The sequence below is a fragment of the Pteropus medius genome, unplaced genomic scaffold, assembly GCF_902729225.1.
Source record: "Pteropus medius unplaced genomic scaffold, Ma_sr-lr_union100, whole genome shotgun sequence".
NCBI classification, from domain to species: domain Eukaryota; kingdom Metazoa; phylum Chordata; class Mammalia; order Chiroptera; family Pteropodidae; genus Pteropus; species Pteropus medius.
In genome coordinates, this window is record NW_024353788.1 from 44,685 (window position 1) to 57,776 (window position 13,092).

Consider the following 13,092-nt stretch of genomic DNA (forward strand, 5'->3'; position numbering starts at 1 on the left):
TCATTGACCCAACAATTACACTTGTAGAATTTTTTCACAATACATTCATGTGGGTATAAAGTAATAGATGTACAAGAAAACTCTTGCAATATTGTTTTAAATAGCAAAAAGATTAGAAAGAAATTAAAATTAATAATTAATAAGTGAAGGGTCTATACAGCGGAATAATATAAAGTTTTTTAAAAGAGGTAACTTTGCATATACTCATATGAAATGACCTTTTAGCAAGTGAACAAAACAAAGTGTGTAATGAATAAATAATATGCTGGCATTATGTTTAAAGTCACGACATTACATACTTATATTTATTTCTATTTGTATATGTGTGCCAGTAATCAATATATTGGCTCTCAGCTGCAAATTCAACTTCAATCATTGTTCTACATTAATTAATTAAGGATTCCTTTAAGTTTTCTCCTTTACATTAAGCTTTCTCAGTAGACGACTCTGGAGGAACACTAGGAGAAATGAGCTTCTCTTGCTGGGTCTAGTGATTGCACTGTCAGTCCATGGAGCAGATGTGAGGACATCGAATGGTGCTCTGCCCCAGCCATTTACCCAGAATATGTAGTTCCTTGACAATCTCGTAACGTCAACCCAACTTTCTCACAGCATAGATAGATAACTTGCACTCCAGGTGTTCCCCCACACCCCAACTCCCTCTGATCACCTACCCTCTGAAAGTTTTTCTCTTGCAGCTCTGCCAACTCAGACACTGAGCCCGCCAATCCTCCTGCTTACAGTGGCACCCCAACTTCCTCTGCACACTCATACATCCATTTGCCAGCTATGGTTTGCCTGTGCCCATTAAGAATTGCTTCCTCCTTGCTCAGCAACTGTGGACAAGCTTGGGACTGAGCAAACCAGTGAACTTCTCTGCTACCACCTCTTCTCCAGTGAGACTTGAATCCCAGACTTGAAGAATCCCAACTTTGTCCTTCCTTGGATACTCTCCTCAACCCTAGGTACCTAAAGAGTTCTCTTTACAGCTTATGGTTACTCTTTTGTCATAGCTTAATGATGTTTTATATTAACTTTCTCTGTTCGAATCACTGTGTGGTTTCTGTCTCCTGATTGGACCCACACCAATATAATATACATACAATATTGCTAGGATACATTAGAAATTGGTCACAAATGTTATCTCTAGGAAAAGGAAATGGTAGCTTAAAGAAGAATAGACATGGGAGAAAAATCTGATTTTTACTGTATTATCTTTGTCTGTCCTTTGAATGTTACATGTGTGCATGCTTATCTATTCAAATAAATAAATAAATTGTGTGTTGGAATGTGTGTGCGTGTGCGTGTGTCTGTGTGTCTGTGTGTGTGTGTGTGTGTGTCTGTGTGTGTGTGTGTGTGTGTGTGTGTGTGTTGAATTTTAAGCTGTAGTAGGCTCAGGACAGAGGTAACTACAAATTTACACTCCAGTAGGAATTAGTTTGAGCACTCGTCATTAGTCACCAGGCAAAATGGCCATAACAAAGTGGAAGCCAGAATAAAAATTAAACTAGGTTAATTATAAATACCCTGCTCCTTATTCACTCCCTACCTGACTCATTCATTAATAGTTTATTTGCCAGAAAACTATCAGAGATTGCTAATATATACTGTGATATAAACTGAAACCAAAAGAATTTCAAAAAGCTAAACTTGGGAAAGAATCTCCCCACTATCATATCTCTTACTCCACAGACCAAGGAACCAATGTGGAGATTCTGTTAACTACTGAGTGTGTGCATTCCGATTTTATACCCAGGAACTGCATAAATGACTACTGGGTCAGTCCATGGACATAGTAAATCCATTGTGATTTGGACCTGGGCTGAGACGCCATTTATTAGCTGACCCCATATAACCCCACTCAAATGAGGGAGAGGCACAAGGATTCAGCTATGTCATATGAGGATTAAACTAAATGCCCTAAGTGCTCTTCCAACCCTAGGGTTTTAGAATTCCGTGTTACTACAGTGTGGTCCAACCCAGAAGAATTGTTAAATAGAAAAGGAGGAAGCTGAGAACTTTATAAAGTGGGATCCTGAATGGCTGAGTCAGAAGCTTGGTAGGAACATCTGGAAGCTTTGCAGGGGCTCTCTGGAGGTGGTGGAGTAGAGAGACCACTTTGTTCTTCCTATAGACAGAGAGAAGTAGTGGGTGACTTTTCACCTAACACAGTAATTACTATTGCTGGCTTATTGCCTCTAGATATTCTCCTGTACCCCTACAATAATTAATGGCTAATTAATTGTCTGTGGGCTGTAAGACTCAGGGATCTTAACAGACTTAATGAGTTCTTCCTCTCCATGGGATGGGAGTCCAGGGATCCCATCCTTTACCACCACACCATATAAACCTTTTTACCTCCTCTGCTACTAAAACAGTCTAACTTTTCCCCAGAGTGAGAGGGAAAGTTGTTCATAAGGAGCTCCACAGCAAAGAGATACCTCTGACCTTCCTTGGCTTCATCTTCCCTACAAAGATATGGTGGGTCATGGTTGGTGCACAGCCTCTGCAGCCAGCCAACTTGGGTTGAAATACCAGCTCTGGTGCTTACTACCTATCTTGCATTGGGCAAGTTATTTAAACTATCTTTGCTTCAATTTATTCATATTAAACAGAAGACAACACACAGAGTTGTTGTAAGGGACAATCTGTTGTGTGCTGGTAAATGTTTAACAACCAGCTTGGTTAGGGGGGTGCAGAGCCCTAATTTGAAATGTTTGCTGTTTCTGTCGTATAAATACTCCTGCTGTGGCTGATCCAAGCTACCAATGGTTTAATACTTGTCTCATAAAATTCCTGAAAACTTAACAATTCAGAGCTAGCATGAGCCAGCTCCGGCACATCACATGAACATGTTCTTTGAAAGGTATCTGGTAGTAAGCAATCCTTATTATTACTTGAGACCTAACTGCCCATTCAAGGATGCACATTCCTCTTTACTTTGTTAAACTCTCCTCTTGATATCCAAATGGAGGCTGAGTTTTGTCATCACTGAAAGCAGAAGAGATTTTTTTTTCTTTTTTCTGGGGCAAATAAATTTAATTTAAACTTTCTCTTATTATTTTTCTCATCTAAGATTTTGTTGCATGAATCTCCTATTGATGGACAAAAAAGAGAGAGAGAGGGAGAAAGTTTTGTTGGAAACTAAACATCAAGGCAACAGCAAAATAACACAAGGTATATTGGATTATGTAGTAGAAGCCAAGAAACCAATTTCTCCTGCAAACCAGGGTATCAGCGGTAGGAAACTTTTCTTTATTTCCTTTTTTCCTTTTCTTTTCTTTTCTTTTTTTCTCTCTATTTATTATGGTGACATTGGTTAACAAAATCCTATAGTTTCAAGTGTACAATTCAACAGTGAGTAATTTACATATTGCATTGTGTGTTCACTGCCCATAGTCAGATTTCTTTCTGTCACCACATATTTGACCCATTTTACCCCATCTACCTCCTCCCTGTCCCACTCCCCTCTGGTAACCAATAGTCTACTGCCTACATCCATGACTCTTTGTTTGTTTGTCATGTTTATTTGTTGCTTTTAGATTTATATCCTACATGATGTGGTTTAGCAGAAGAGATTTTTATTTGACTGAGGGTAAGAAAAAAGCTCATTTTTTTCCTAGGAAACATCAGTTTCTGCATGTCCTCAATAGTAGAACACCAGATTTGAAGTTAAACAGAATTCAGAATCTTGGCCCTGGCACCTACTGGCTGGGTGACCTTAGCCAAGTTATTTAACCTCTCTTAGACTGTTCACTTCTTGATATAATTGGGACAATCATATCTATTTTGTAGGGTTGCTACGAGAACCAGGTGATCAAGGAACTGCTTGGTACCAATACTTGGTACATAAGTAGAAATAACAGGTAATAATCATTGCATTATCATAAACTCCTTTGATTTGACCACCCCCGCCCCCCACACACACACACATCCATTGCCCTGGCTCCTAGCACAATGTTGGCCCTCTTTGGGTCTCAAGAAATGAATAAATGCATAAACTGATGAATGAATGTGTCAGAGGGAAAAGAACTAGCAGAAAAATGGTAAATGAAAGAGTGGGAAAAACAGAGATCAAAAGAGTGACAAGGGGGAGAGTCACTAAAGAAGAAGTAATCTAAAGAGACTCAGTATTAAGGCAGAGAAAGAAAGGGAGTGAAATACCAAGAGAATGAGAAAGTTAGAAATGCAAAAAAAAAATTGATTGGGATAATAGTTGATGGATGAATAAAAAACAGTTGGCTATTGTTTAGGGTTACAAAGAATTATATATTAGAAAGAAAACAAAGGACTGGGTGACTGCCAATGGGCATGTGGTGTTTTTTGTTTTGTTTTGTTTTGTTTTGTTTTATACCTGCAGCACCTGGTCTTCCTAGGTGGTCTCCCATCCAAGTACTAACCAGGACCAACCCTGCTTAGCTTCCACGTTCAGACAGGATTGGGCATGTTCAGGATGGCCTGGTTGTAAACATGAGGTTTCTTTTTGAAATGGTGAAAAGTTCTGGAGGTTGATAGTATTGGCTGAACAACTTGTGAATATACTAAAAAGTACTAAATTATGCACTTTAAAAGGGTGAACTTTACAATATACGACATATATCTCAAAAAAACACAAAGCAATAATTATGTATAATTCAGAACAGTGGTTACATCTTGGTGGGTAGGTAATGTGAGCAGTAACAGAGGGGCATACAGGAGCTTTCAAGATACTTAAAACATTTGTTTAGTTCTTCAATCTGGTTGGTGAGCATACAAAGAGTTGACTTTATTCTTTGAACTATAGAAATTTGCTTTACTCATACTTTTGTTTGAATACAAAACAATATGGAAAATTTTTTAAATATATCTTATAAGGGAGAAAAGAACATTGGGAGAAAAAGAAAGAACAAACCAAAAAAGATACAGAGCAAAAATTCCTGGCAAAAAGGCGATGCAGTGGAGCTTAAACTCAGATGGGAACCCTGTTATGGGGAAATGTTCATACCACTCTGTAAGCTCCCAGGGCACCTTTGCCAGCTGCCCCACCATCTCACCTCAATGGCTTTCCAAAAATCTTCTAAAACCATGAAACCCTAAGTCCTTATCTCTCAAATGCCAGAGTTGTTGCAGCTTCCCACCCCATCTCTGAGTTGGCCTGCTATGCCTCAATACTTCAGTTACCTCCCCTAGGAAGATATATCATCTTTCCCTGATATATCCACCCAAACTGGTCTTCACCTTACTGACATTTTCTCTCATTCACTCAGTATGTTGGTATTACTGGCCTTTAAATCTTGGAGTCTTTGAGAATGTATCTGTGAACTCCTCAGTGATCTCAGTGTGCATGGGGCCACCCTTACCTCCTGCCTGTTAGCTTCTCATGGCAGGAACTGAGCATGTGAATCAGTTCCCCCAACCAGGACTGTGGTTCAGTGATTTAGGCAATCAAACTAATCTGTTTGTGAAAAGTAGCAAGGGGCACTAGACACAAAGGGAAAATCTCTCCTGTAGTTGAAATGGTCTATCTCTGATAAGCTCCCTTACAAATAGAGAAGCATAAAATACATGAAACATAATAAATAGTTCTACAAAATTTATCTGATCAATAGGGAAATGATCAGCTCTACAGAGATGATTTATAATCAGAAAATTTATTGAAAATATATTACTTTGCTAGTTCTTCCAACAAATACATTAGGGACAATACAACACTTAGAATAGTGCTCAAAACAAAGTGGCACTCAGTAAATGTAAGCAGAATTAATTGGTTCATTAAACCATGTTTTACATCAACTTCCTTTACATTCAATCTGTAAGTCTGAAGTACCAACGTGAAGCTCATCTGTTTTCCATCACATTTATGGTTTCTTCACTCCCACTAGACAACATTTGACCAAGAGGAACAGGGAAAGAGAGGAGCTTCTCAGTGGTGATGTACCTGGGAAAGAGAGGCTGAGTGAGAAGAAGAGGAAGAGAAACATCCGCCTGGTATGACTTGCCAAGTACCTAGGGTGAGTTTTCATAAGACAGGTTAGAATGCGCTGGTCTGACAACTCTGACCCCTCTGGGTCTGGACAGGAACGGGCCATGGTGAACCAAAGCTCCCCAGGGGGCTTCCTCCTTCTGGGCTTCTCTGCACATCCAAGACTGGAAAGAATCCTCTTTGTGGTTGTCTTGATTTCTTACCTCCTGACTCTGATGGGAAACACACTCATCATCCTGCTGTCTGTGCTAAACCCCAGGCTCCACTCGCCAATGTACTTTTTCCTCTCCAATCTCTCCTTCTTGGACCTCTGCTTCACCACAAGTTGTGTCCCCCAGATGCTGGTCAACCTCTGGGGCCCAAAAAAGACCATCAGCTTCTTGGGCTGCTCTGTTCAGCTCTTCATCTTCCTCTTCCTGGGGACCACTGAATGCATCCTTCTAACAGTGATGGCCTTTGACCGCTATGTGGCTGTCTGCCAGCCCCTCCACTATGCCACCATCATCCATCCTCGCCTGTGCTGGCGGCTGGCAGCTGTGGCCTGGGTCATTGGGCTGGTGGAGTCAGTGGTCCAGACACCACCCACTCTCCAACTGCCTTTCTGCTCCCACCGGCAGGTAGATGATTTTTTGTGTGAGGTCCCAGCTCTAATTCGACTCTCCTGCGGGGACACCACATACAATGAAATCCAAATGGCTATTGCCAGTGTCTTCATCTTAGTTGTGCCCCTCAGTCTCATCCTTGTTTCTTACGGTGCCATTGCCCGGGCAGTAATAAGGATTAACTCTGAAAAAGGGCAGAGGAAGGTTTTTGGCACCTGCTCCTCTCACCTCACTGTGGTCACCCTCTTCTACAGCTCAGTCATTGCTGTCTACCTTCAACCCAAAAATCCTTATGCCCAAGAAAGGGGCAAGTTCTTTAGTCTCTTCTATGCAGTGGGCACTCCTTTACTTAACCCTCTCATATACACCCTGAGGAACAAGGAGGTAAAGAGGGCATTTAGAAGGTTGCTGGGGAAGGCCAGGGACTCCAGGAAGAGCTGAGGGAGAGCTATTTGATGTGCTTTCAAATTGAGAGATTTTTCACGCTTTTGTCAGGGAGTTAGTATTCCCCACACCTCTGCCTTCCTCATACTCGTCATGTCACAACAATGAATGGCAGCCATATGTGTATGCATGTATGTTCTTGTGTGTGTAGGGGGGCGTTGGAGACACTGAAAAGATGGTAAGAAGAACATATCTCTACATGAAACATTATATGAATCAAATTGAATATTTTCTATTTTCTCTATTTTTAATGCTTTTCATCTTTGATGTGCTTAATTATATTGTTTCTATTTCTATCTCAGTTCCCTTGCCATGTCACTATTTCTTCACTTCCATTTCTAATTCCTACCATATCTTCTTTGCTTTTCCTTCAAGTATTTTTCTACCTCTTTATGTCTGTTTTGCATTCTCGTTCTATTTTATCTCCCCAAATAACAGCAAGGAGCGGGGCAGCTGAAGCCCAGGTAAGTTCAGAAAGTCATCCAAGAATACAGTGCTAGAACTAACAACCAGGCCCCATGACTTCCAGTCAGGCAACCTCTCAAACACACTGTTGCTTTCATGCCCTAAGCAAATTTCCCAACATCCTTAGGCTTAAAGCCAGATCAGAACCTTAGGGAGAAAATTTAACTTCTTCAGTCCTAGCATTTCTCCTTTTACAGTGCAAAAGATTGCAGGCAAACAGCTCAGAGACCAAAATGTTTTAATGTTTAGGCTGTCGGGACAATTTTGACAATGGGGGCCTTACTGCCATCTATTGGCAAAATATGGTATTGTGTATGGCATCCCTGACTCTTGACCTAAAACATCTCCAAGGTCACCAGCCCTGTACTCTGCTCAGAAAGACAATTATTCTATTGTTATTTTATTATTAAGTATTTATATAGTAATTATGATATTCCAAATACCATTTAAAGTAATTTATATGCATTGATTCATTTAATCCCTATAACAATAGTATGACGCATATATTATTATCCTTTTCCAGATACAGAAACTAAATCAGACAGTTTAAGTAGCAGTTTTAAAATGTCAGAGATTTGGACCCAGGAGGACTGACTCAAGTCTCCATTCTGTTAACCCTGACTTTTGGTACAAATAATGCCTTCCCAGCCCAAGTGAGAAGTCTCAACCTCTCAATAAACTTTGAGGAAATCATCCCAATCTAGAAATACATCTAATTTGATCCCCAGTTAAAGGAGGTTTGCTTCCCTGGAATAAGAGTTTATTAAGTGACTCAAAACATCCCACGGACACAAAAAACAAAAGCCCACTTGGAAGAAGTTTTGTTACAGCTCATGGTGTGTGTTCCTGGCTTAGGTCCCCCTAGATTTCATACTCCCAGAAGGTAAGAATGAGAATATTGCAGGAAATTGGCACCCAATTAATTCTATAAATAAACGAATACATGAATGAATTAATGAATCTTTCCAAAGAACATGTAAAGGGCTCTGGAGGGCCAATTGCATAGTTGCTATTGCCCAGCTTTTCCATGGCAGTGGCAACAATACCAAATTCTTCTTGGGTACATGCTGATAAAACAAGAAAAGCTAGGAAAATCCTAACTTTATTCTAGTCCCAACACAAACTGGCTTTGATTCGACATTTACCCTGGCATCAGTACAGAACATCATCTTAACTCTATTTCAATCCTAATCTTCATTTTAGCCATCCATGTAATAATCTTATTATCTCCTCAGCCTCATTGTTAGACTGCTTCTTGATTTCAATGTAGATCCCCCATTTTACATTTAATAATACTAATCTCAGTCCTATAAATACTAACCTTAATTCCACTTTTCAAGTCACTTATGTAATTCCTCATAACCCCTTCTATCCTCTTTCTCTCACTGACCTGAGAAATTTATTATCTTTGCCTGTTTATCAGCTTCCTAAGTCCAGAGGCCCTAATGTTCGTGTATAGTAGAGTCCTTTTTACTATAGGGGACAGACTCTATAACAGACAATTAAATGAAGCCATCTAATAGAATCTGTTATAATGAAACCTGATTTGCTGAATAAACGAATAACATCAGCTTCAGGACTAACATGTTATCTCAAATTAATTCAATGTGGAAAGTTATCTACTGGATACTCTAAGAGAAAATCCAACATAGGTTACTCAATCATGGTCCTCGGCAGGTCCAAAGGAGATAGAGATGGTCACAGGCAAATTTACAGAAGCAACATTTATACAACTGAGTTGGAAGCAAAATAATAAACTGTATGAGCGCTTGGGTGGTGTGGAGATCAGAGAATTCTTCCTAGAGGTTTGAACCACAGCAGAGAGAACAAAATTAATATGAAATATTTGCTGGTTTACTGCATGGAAAGAGCTAAAGCATGTTGTGCATAAGAATGGGAACATGTGGGGGAAGGAGTTACACCAATGAAGCTGGAGAATTAATATCCCCAGAAAAAAATATATTTAATACAAAATAGGTTTGTCAACTAGTTTGGACTAAAAGCCACAGAAAGGAAGTCATACAGCAGCTTGTTAATCGTAATAGAAATTACTTACCCTAGGTCCTGTTAGACTGTTGGGGAGGGGGATAAATAACCAAGACAGCAGAAATAATAATAGCATACAATGAATAAGAGTCATAAGATGTATAACTTCCACTCCTACACACCAAGTTAATCTATTAATACACATTGTTAAGATGTTTTTCATCCCAGAAAGTGACCAACGACCCTACCATCTCCCTGAAACCTGACAAAGCAACTCCATGAGGGAAGCAAATGACTGGAAGATGAAAATTAATGGTTTACCTAATCAGGGACCAATCAATGAGACCACAATCCCAATCCCTTATTCATGATTACTTGTGATTTTTGCCCTATAAAACCTCTTGTCTGTAAGCCATCTAAGAGTTTGGGCTTTTGAGCATTAGCTTTCCTGATCCCCTGGGTGGCGCCATTCATAATATAGCCAATTTTTCTCCACCACAAAGGCTAGTGTCATTTCTCATTGACACTGCACGCACAGGTGGGCACAGGCTTTCTTATGACACCACAGTTTTACCATGAGGAAGGTATAAATTATTTTAGGACTTTATAGAAGATACTAAATTGAATACAACTAGAAAAAAAGATCCTTTATAGATGCTTTAATACAACAAGATTTGGGCCTCGTGAGGGAGGGCGCTTACCTATCCACCTGATATAACACGAGTTGGAAACATTTAAGGGATATAATTCTAGAACCTCAGAGTTTTAGTTGCCTATTCTAGTCACCAGGTCACTTCTTGAAAAGCTCACTGAATCATGACTAGGAACCGATGTACAGGGCCCAGCTCCCATTGCATCCCTCCACTCCTGGCAAAGCCAGCCTTCCTAGTTTCCCCTATGTGGAATTAACAACTCCTATGTGGAATTAACAACTTTGAAGGTCATCAGAATATACTACCCCAAAATAGGCTTCTTTGGCAGATGGGTTATTTTGAGCTAAAGGCTATTGAGGACAAGCAGATGCTGGAAAAGCTCTAAAAACAAGGCATGAGTTTTCCTTCCTTAAAGGAAATTTACATTTGTAGAGGTCCCTCCCTCTCCTGTAGGAGGAAGGACTCAACTTTTTTGTCAATGGATAAGACATGGACTTAAATGTGTATAACAATCCTTACTAAACCACTTTATTTACTCCTTTTCCTGATCACCTTCATATTACTTGCCTCTGCAGCCTCACCCAGAAGCCCAAACACCTTTTCCTTTGTTTAGCCTAAGACCATACATAATCCCCAGTCCTAACCACCCCTTTGGGTTGCTCATCACTGGGCGCTCCCACGTGTACGTGTGTGACACAAACTTCTCTTTATTTCTCTCTTGCTAATCTATCTTTTGCCAGTCTAGTTTACAGGACCCCTGCTAGAGAACCCAAGATGGGTAGAGGAAAAAGATTATTCTTCCTCCCCTACACTCTAAACATGAGCAGGTACTCTGTGCTGCATGAGTGTGACTTCAGCATGACTGTCTCCCTCACTCACCTGTGTCACAGCCCCTGGCACAGTGCCTGGCCCCCGTAGGTCTCACCACATGGGGCCAGTGGTGCTGGGGCTAATCCTGCATGTGATAGTCTCTAGTGTTTCCTTTCTTGCTCCAGTGGGCCTCGTAAGTGGATGCCATACTGGTAAAGTGTTTTGAATATCACCCCTATTTGGGGAATCACATGACATGAAGTTCATCTTGATTCCCCTTCAGTTAATGGACCATGAAGTGCAAAGTAACAGAATTCCCTTCTTCAAAAGTCTGAGTGAATAAACAAAAAGTCCCTGTCCAGAGTGGCCTAAAATTACAAAGGATGGTAGTAAGAGCCACAGTTGCAGAAAGGGCTAAGTGTGGGACCACAGCTGGCCCTGAAGTGTCCAGAAGGCCAAGTAAGAAGCTGAAAGTCAGTGAACAGACAAGACTGGGTGATCAGCTTGGGAGGGTAGACAGTGTGGTGAAGTAGAGTGAACACTTCCTTTGGATTAGGCAGACAAGATGTGGTGGATCATTTTTTCCAAAGGCGGCGGCAACCACATATTTATCCCATCCCAAGTGTTCTTTTTACAATGTGACTGACACTCATCTCATTAAGAAGTGGGGTCACTGATTCCTCCCCCTGAATCTGGACACAGCTTTGAGACTGCCCAGACCAATGGGATATGAGAGGTGATGCTATGTGACTTCCAAGGATAAGTCAGAAGAAAAATACAGATTCAACCTAACTGGCTCTCTCATCTCTCTCTCAGAACATTTGTCTTTGCAACTCAGTCACCATGTCATGAGGAATCCCAGGCCACACTGAGAGGCCAGTGTAGGAGTTCCAGTTGACAGCCCTAGCTGTCTCTGCTGACAGCCAAGACCTACCACGTACAGACCTTTCAGATGACTCCAGCCCTTGCCTTCACATTTTCCAGAGATATTCCCACTGTCACCTTTCTGAATTTCTGACCCACAGAAACTGTGAGAGATAATGTTTATTGATTTTTTTAGGCTACTCTAGGTAACAAGATAGGCATCAATAGATAACAATAATATACGCAACTTGAATGCTGGCTCTACTCATTATTAGCTGTGTGACCCTGGACAAGAGCCTTCCTCACCCTGAGACAGTCTTTTTGCCAGGTAACAGATATGAACATACACTTTCCCTACAGGGCTTCCATGAGCATCAGAGCTGGTAACTACGAGATGCCCAACACTCCTGGTTGCTCTCTCAAGCTATCTTGTTCATCTGTTTCATCTGCTTACTTATTTCATCTTCCCACTTTGAAAATGTATACCTCATAAAAGCCTATCTTGCTCATGGGTCTACCCCTAGTGCCTAGTGTATAGTGTCTGTCTCAGCAACTTTCCGGATCACAACTTGTTGATTGAAAAGATAACAAAACTAACATAACAGCAAAGTGCTCATGAAATTTTATCAGTAAGTGACTAGAGCAGGGAGACAAGAGGCTGTCAGGGCAGAGCAGGGCCGCCAAGGCCTAGCAGAAAGTCTATAGAGTCCAGGGTGCTCCGAAGTCAGAAAGAGATCTGAAGCCTGAAGGTGAATCACATCCTGATAGAGGCAGGGCTGGAGATGCCGAGTGACTCCTCCCAGAACTGCTGAGAGAGAGGTGGTCTCACCACCTGGCAACACTTCCCCATTCCACCAGGAGCCTCTGCCAGACCTATTATTTGGCCTGGCTTCTGCACTCCTGCCAGAAAAGAATGTCTGTCTCACCCTTGGCCACAGCAGAACTTCTGATCCTTTGTTTGTAACTTACACCACACCTAAGAGCAAAGAAAGTGTGAGATGGTAATTCTGGTCTTTGAGGTCCTACCCAGGGCTGGTATATAGATAGCTCCCGCTGCTGCTTCTGAAGCCAACTGCTCATTTTCCACACTGCAGGCTTACCTATTCCATTGGCTTCTTCCCCCTGCCTTGAGAATGTTCCACTGTGGGAAGAGGGGAAACTTAAATTAAGTCCAAATGGTCCAAGGCAGATAATCAGAGTGGAATGGTTTTCAAGTACTGGTCTAAGATTTAACCCACCAATGCTTTCATGGAACTTCAGAAATTGGCTCTGAAATAGGATAATGAAATGACAGGGCCTATCCAAC

The 13,092-nt window shown here is 41.1% G+C and overlaps 2 protein-coding genes and 1 pseudogene across 5 annotated transcripts in view; 1 reads left to right on the top strand and 2 right to left on the bottom strand.

The window, feature by feature from the left end:
* Window positions 1-848: 848 nt before the first annotated feature.
* On the top strand, window positions 849-7,148 carry LOC120593397 (olfactory receptor 2H2). Its single transcript, XM_039851216.1, has 2 exons — window positions 849-965; window positions 5,862-7,148. Exon 2 carries the CDS (start codon window positions 6,016-6,018, stop codon window positions 7,003-7,005), a length of 990 nt encoding a protein of 329 aa, XP_039707150.1. The 5' UTR covers window positions 849-965; window positions 5,862-6,015; the 3' UTR covers window positions 7,006-7,148.
* LOC120593415 (uncharacterized) lies at window positions 4,352-4,470 on the bottom strand (annotated as a pseudogene).
* Window positions 5,610-13,092, bottom strand: part of GABBR1 (gamma-aminobutyric acid type B receptor subunit 1) — a 35,775-nt gene continuing 28,292 nt past the window's right edge. The window contains exons 24-26 of one of the 4 annotated variants that reach the window (XR_005650356.1): window positions 12,887-12,927; window positions 12,713-12,762; window positions 10,104-12,591 (exon numbers count right to left, since the gene is read on the bottom strand). The gene's annotated coding sequence lies outside the window, so the exon portion shown is untranslated. Of the gene's footprint in view, window positions 5,918-10,103; window positions 12,763-12,886; window positions 12,928-13,092 lie in introns of those variants that run through there. The other 3 variants (XM_039851205.1, XM_039851207.1, XM_039851206.1) reach the window with 3 other exon arrangements.